This window comes from Herpailurus yagouaroundi, unplaced genomic scaffold (genome assembly GCF_014898765.1).
Source record: "Herpailurus yagouaroundi ecotype Mexico unplaced genomic scaffold, PumYag 419, whole genome shotgun sequence".
NCBI classification, from domain to species: Eukaryota; Metazoa; Chordata; class Mammalia; order Carnivora; family Felidae; genus Herpailurus; species Herpailurus yagouaroundi.
Window position 1 is genome coordinate 127,117 of NW_024412636.1, and position 5,558 is coordinate 132,674.

At 59.6% G+C, this 5,558-nt stretch overlaps 2 protein-coding genes across 2 annotated transcripts in view; one reads left to right on the top strand and one right to left on the bottom strand.

Annotated features, from left to right (window-relative positions):
- The window catches only part of LOC121022531 (pupal cuticle protein 36-like), a 5,723-nt gene extending 5,579 nt beyond the window's left edge, over positions 1 to 144 (bottom strand). The window contains exon 1 of the mRNA XM_040463721.1: positions 29 to 144. Within this exon, the coding sequence (XP_040319655.1) occupies positions 29 to 144 (116 nt within the window). The remainder of the gene's footprint in view (positions 1 to 28) is intronic.
- Positions 22 to 1,275, top strand: H1-10 (H1.10 linker histone). The gene has a single exon (XM_040463708.1). The coding sequence runs from the start codon at positions 143 to 145 to the stop codon at positions 782 to 784; it is 642 nt and encodes a 213-aa protein (XP_040319642.1). The 5' UTR covers positions 22 to 142; the 3' UTR covers positions 785 to 1,275.
- The last annotated feature ends 4,283 nt before the right edge of the window (positions 1,276 to 5,558 follow it).

Sequence of the window (5,558 nt, forward strand, 5' to 3'; positions counted from 1 at the left end):
CCCCAGGCCCGGCCGCGGCCGCTCCCGCCTGGAGCCGCCGCGCGCCCCCAGTCCCCCGGCGCCCCCTCGGCCCCTCGCCTTCCTCTTCCCGGCGCGGCCCCCGGGCTTCCGCGCCCCGCCCGCCACCAACCCGCTCGCCACCATGTCTGTGGAGCTCGAGGAGGCCCTGCCGCTGACGACCGCCGAGGGGGCGGCCAAGAAGGCGGCCAAGGCTGGCGGCTCGGCAGCGCTGTCCCCGTCCAAGAAGAAGAAGAACAACAAGAAGAAGAACCAGCCGGGCAAGTACAGCCAGCTGGTGGTGGAGACCATCCGCAGGCTGGGCGAGCGCAACGGCTCGTCGCTGGCCAAGATCTACACGGAGGCCAAGAAGGTGGCGTGGTTCGACCAGCAGAACGGGCGCACCTACCTCAAGTACTCCATCAAGGCGCTGGTGCAGAACGACACGCTCCTGCAGGTGAAGGGCACCGGCGCCAACGGCTCCTTCAAGCTCAACCGCAAGAAGCTGGAGGGCGGCGGCGAGCGGCGCGGAGCCACAGCGGCCGCCACCGCCCCGGCGCCCGCCGCGCACAAGGCCAAGAAGGCGGCCCCGGGCGCGGCCGCCCCCCGGCGCGCGGACAAGAAGCCGGCCAAGGGCCAGAAGCCCGAGAAGCGCTCGCACAAGAAGGGCGCCGCCTCCAAGAAGGACAAAGGCAGCAAGGCTAAGAAGGCGGCGGCCGCCGGGGGCAAGAAGGTGAAGAAGGCGGCCAAGCCCAGCGTCCCCAAGGTGCCCAAGGGCCGCAAGTGAGCTCGCCGGCCTGCCGGGTCTTTCCGGTGTTCGGTTTTTCTACCCCAAGTGTATGTAGGTTTTTGTACGGTTGCCCGGCCAGGCCACCGCCGCCCCTGCTCTGAGCCGCACGGAGGGCCCGGGGCTCCCTCCATCCCCTTTCCTGCCCCCCCTCCCCCGCCGCCGTAGCGGTTTTTTGTTGTTGTTTTTGCTTTAGATTTTTGAAACGGCCAGGCGACGCCCCTATTGGCTCTCGCCCTTGGCAACGGCTGTCTCCATGGTAACCGGCCCCTAGGCGCCAATGGCCGAGGCCGCGCCTGCCTGCCAGGGCGGGGGCCGCGGGTTGGCCGGGCCCTGGTGCGCTGAGACGCCGCCGCCGCGCCGCCCTTCCCCACTCCCCACCCTCCGCCTTTGGGTGCGCGACAAACAATCGCTCGGGGCGCGGGGCCGCGCGGCCTTCCTTTCCTCCCGTTGGCCTTTTTGGGGCACAATAAATTGTTTAAACCTTTGAACCGCTCTCGTTTTCTTCCGAGTGGAGTAGGGATGGGTGCGGTCGGCGAGCAGGTTGGGTTGGATGGTGGGTCCCAAGGGTCTTGGGTACCCCGGATGTTAGCTAGGTAGGCCTGGAGTTCTCCGTGAGGGGTGGAAACTGCGGGGAGGGGGCGCCTGGCTGATGCCGGAAGGAGCCTCAAGGGACTGATCTCTAGTGTGCGGAGGTGGAAACATGCTGGAGATAGGCTGCTCCGGTCCCCGACGGGGGGTGGGGAGAGGGGGAGGGGACAGCCATGGCTTTTTGGGCTTACTGGTCAGGGCCCCTCAGCACGTACGAGGTCCCACCAGGCTGAGCCTTGGCCGAGGTTAGTTATTCCGAATTCACTGAGACTTTGTGTTGATGTGAGAGGGATATTGGAAATGTGGAGGCCTCGGGCTCTGGCACACTGAGCACAACCCGAGGTGTGGCCTGAGCAAGGCACGGATCCTCAGCTTGTTGGTTCATCTGGAGTGCACACGCGGGACCCCGGAGGATTCCTGGACAAGTTGGAAAGTGTGACCCTGAGCCCTGGGACACTCTGGTGTCTAGCATATGGAATAGTTCTTAAGGCCATTTGAGCCTTTGACAGATGTTCCTATGAGGACAACCCTGCCAAAGGAGGGCTCTGGAAGCTAGGGAATGTTCTAGAACAGTGCGTGTGTACATGTACCAAACTGGGTAAGCCTGGGCTAGGGGTAGGTGAAAGATGGAGATGATCTCTGTGTTAGTGTTAGAGACTAGGAGAGGGGAGGGAGCATCACTGGAGAAGCGCCCCTGGCCTGCTGGTATCCCGGAGCAGGGCTTGGCAGCCACCACCCTCCCCCTGCACACAGAGTAGGGGGTCACAGAGCAAACACTTCAGCCATCTGTCACCCTGCAGATCCTTCCACACAGGGTGAGTGGCCACTCCACTTGCTCTTTCAGTGTCTTAAAGTCGGTGGGGGCTCCTCCCTGCCACCTCCTGCCTCAGGGACAAGTCCCAGACACGTCCCTTGGCACATCATTGCTCTCTAGGCAGAAGGTTTGAGGACAAGGTGCCCCTCCACCTACTAGCCTGGCTGTGACTGTTCTGATTCTGGGGAACTGGGGGTGTCCAGGAGGGAGGAAGGAGGCCTGGGTTGGGACCTATGTGGGACTATGGTGGGCCAGGGCTGACCATTCACTCACCCTGCCAGCCCATGCCCTGGCCACTTGCCTTTCAGTAATGGCTTCATCCATTTTGCAGCTTTGACTGGGGGGTGGCACGGCCAGTGCCTTGCTACAGGATCATTGAGCCAGCCCAGCTCCTGTCCCATACTGCCTGCAGGGCCACCTGAGAGGCTGCCAGCAGCTGGAGGCCAGGACAGGCCCCGGCCTACCCAGGATTCTGGGGGGGATGGTTCTCCTGACCAGCTGAATGCGATCTCTGATTCCACACCCATTCCCTAGACCAGAAACCCAAGCCCAGATGCCACCTGGCCTCACCCCAGTTATCCAAGAATCAGTCTGAGGCCAGGGCCTGGGACTTAGCTTTTCGATCAGCTCCCAGGTAACAGGTTCTGAGATGGTTCAGAAGGGCTGCTACAGGGGCCACGGGCAAGGGGACACTGTACCTTCCCATGCAACAATTCACACTGAGCTCCATCCCTTCTGAGTCCTTCCTAACCAAAGCCCCCCCCACCCCCAACAGTCTATCCTTTACAGACATCACGGGAACTCCAGGGCCCCAAAATGCCCTTCAGGTCCTTTTTATTCAACACCTCCTTTCCGTGTTTCCCACCCAAACCCGCCCTCTGTTGCTCATACCATCTGGCTCCCCCAGTGGCCTCCTGCTTTGATGCTGCCGCCCCACCTCTGTCCTGTCTCCTGTCTCCATTCCATGAACACTTGGGCCCCTGGCTGTCCTCTCCATCCTAAGGCCTGCCTTATAGCCCATGGACCAGCCCTCCGTGGGGCAGGCCTCCCACTCTATTAAAGGACATTGTAATATTTTTCTGATGACCCAAACCCCCCCTACTTTCAGGCCACATGGCTCTGGATTTCTCCATGAGGGTCATGTGACTGAGGACCTGGCCAATGAAGAGCGTTCCATTGTTCACTTTGCTACAGCCACTGGGTCAGAAATAGGTTCTTGAAGGCAGTGAGTTGAATGAGTGTCAATCCTGGCACTCTTCCCAGAGCTACTGAAAAAGAGGTGCTCCCTCCCCCAGGTAGGGACAGGAGGCCAGAGTTACCAGTAGCCATTTTTGTCAGTACACAGGGAGAGCCCATGTGACAAAGGAACCCCAACTGAGAAAGTTGGAACCACAAGATGGAGACAGATAATCTGAGGACATTAACGGAGCCTCTGGATCCAGCCATGCCTGAAGCTAGTTAGATCTGACTGCCACGTGAACTGATACATTGCTTTCTACGTAAGCTCATTTGAATTGTTTTTTTGTCGCTTGCAATCTGGTCTCTCACTCCTTTGACCCACTTTACCCTCCCATGCTCACATCCTGGACACCTTGTCATCCCTTTAAATTGTTCTTCTGAAAGGACTTTCCCAGTGTCCCACCGTCTACCCACAGGCCCTTCCCCTCCTCTCTTCTCGGGGTGCTCACTCAGACCCTTCAAGCTGAGCTGCACCTTGGGGTGGGGCCCACATCTCTGACCTGCACCCCAAGTTGAAGAATGGATGGCCGTAAGCAGCCCCATGTGAACACTCTGTATGTGGCCAGCACTAAGGCAAGCTGCACAGGTCTCCTCTCAGCCTTGTGACAGCCCCAGCGAGGGGAGTGTTTAAAAGCTTGTCGTGTGGGTTTGGAGCTGAGACTGGGAAGGCTGTATTTCCTGCCCTGACACCACACTCAGCTCCTGCATGGGACTGAGGAGCCCGGGACCCAGCATTTACCTACTGTGTCTTTTAGACCTCACTTCAAAGACTCTCAATTCCAGGTGAACCTTGGAGGCTCATGACACTGGGAGGCTCTGGAGGAGGGCTTCCTGGGGCAAGTGACCCTGGTGCAGTGAGGAAGCAAGGGACCAGGTGTATTTGCTTATCTGCAAAATACGGGCTTAGCAATGGCCCCAGCCTGGTCTCCTCTCTGCACCCTTTGATAGGGATGGGGGTTGGGTGGGACCAGGTCCCTGGAGGCTGAGGCCAGCTTTCTGGATCTGGTCCACCATGTCTTTTGTTCTGGGCAAGACTGTTCTCCCCATTCCTCAGTTTCCTCGTCTCTAAATGGAACCAAGAAAGATTTCTTTTACTCACCCATCTGTTAACCAGGGGGTCCAAACACACTGCCTATGGCCGGGGTCTCCAGGATTTCCCTCCCTTCTTCCTCTCGTGGGGCTGGGACCTGCCTCCCTTTGATCTCCTCAGGCGGAGGGGGTGGTACTCAGGTCTGCCTTCTGGGTCCCTAGATGCAACTTCTCCCTGGGCCCAGGACAGCCTTGAAGACACTGGAAAGGCCCCTTTGCAGGCAGTGCGGGCCTTAGTGACCACAGGATGGGGTCTCCACTGACTGAACAACCTAGCTGAATCTGTCCCTCTGCCAGGGCAAGGCTTAGTACTGAGCACAGAACCTGATGGGGGTGAGGGGCTTGAGCACTCAGCACAAGGTCGGGGGTGGAGGGGTGCTGCCATCCCTCTGTCCCAGGCATCAGACTTTGGGTGATACAGCCAGAGGGCCCATTAGCTGTACTAGCAGCTCCATTAGTCCTGAGGCAACAAAGAGGCCCTGGGGTCTTTCGTATGGCCTAGTCCGTGGTCACTCATTGAGCACACACTGGCTGAGGAGGCAGGGATCTGCTTCCTGTTCTTGAGGAGGATGCACAGGACACACAAACCGGCAGCTCTGGGGGATCGACAGTCCAGGCGGGAGCAGCAATGACACAGGCCCCCAGTGTGACAAAAGCTCCTGAGTCTGGGGAACGGTGAAAGCAGCAGGTACACTGACAGGCACGAGGCAGGAGTCAGCAGGGCTTCAGGGTCCCCGCTCAGCCTGCTCAGTCAGAGTTCGGTGGGGAAGCAGAACCGGAGGGCTAGTGGCACTGACACACCCATACACCGGATCAGTTACAGGGAACTGGCTTGCACACTTGCGGGGCCGATGAAACAGTTTCCAGGAGGCTGGATCACCGTGACAGAGGCTGGAGCCGGAGGTGCCCAGGCAGGAGGGGAAGCTCGTGAGCAGGCTGAATCCGCACAAGCTGGAACGCCAGGACAGACCAACTTGTGTTGGTTCCCGGTGCCTCTGACCTTGGCGATGATGGTACCCTGTGGAAGCTGAGACCCTTTGT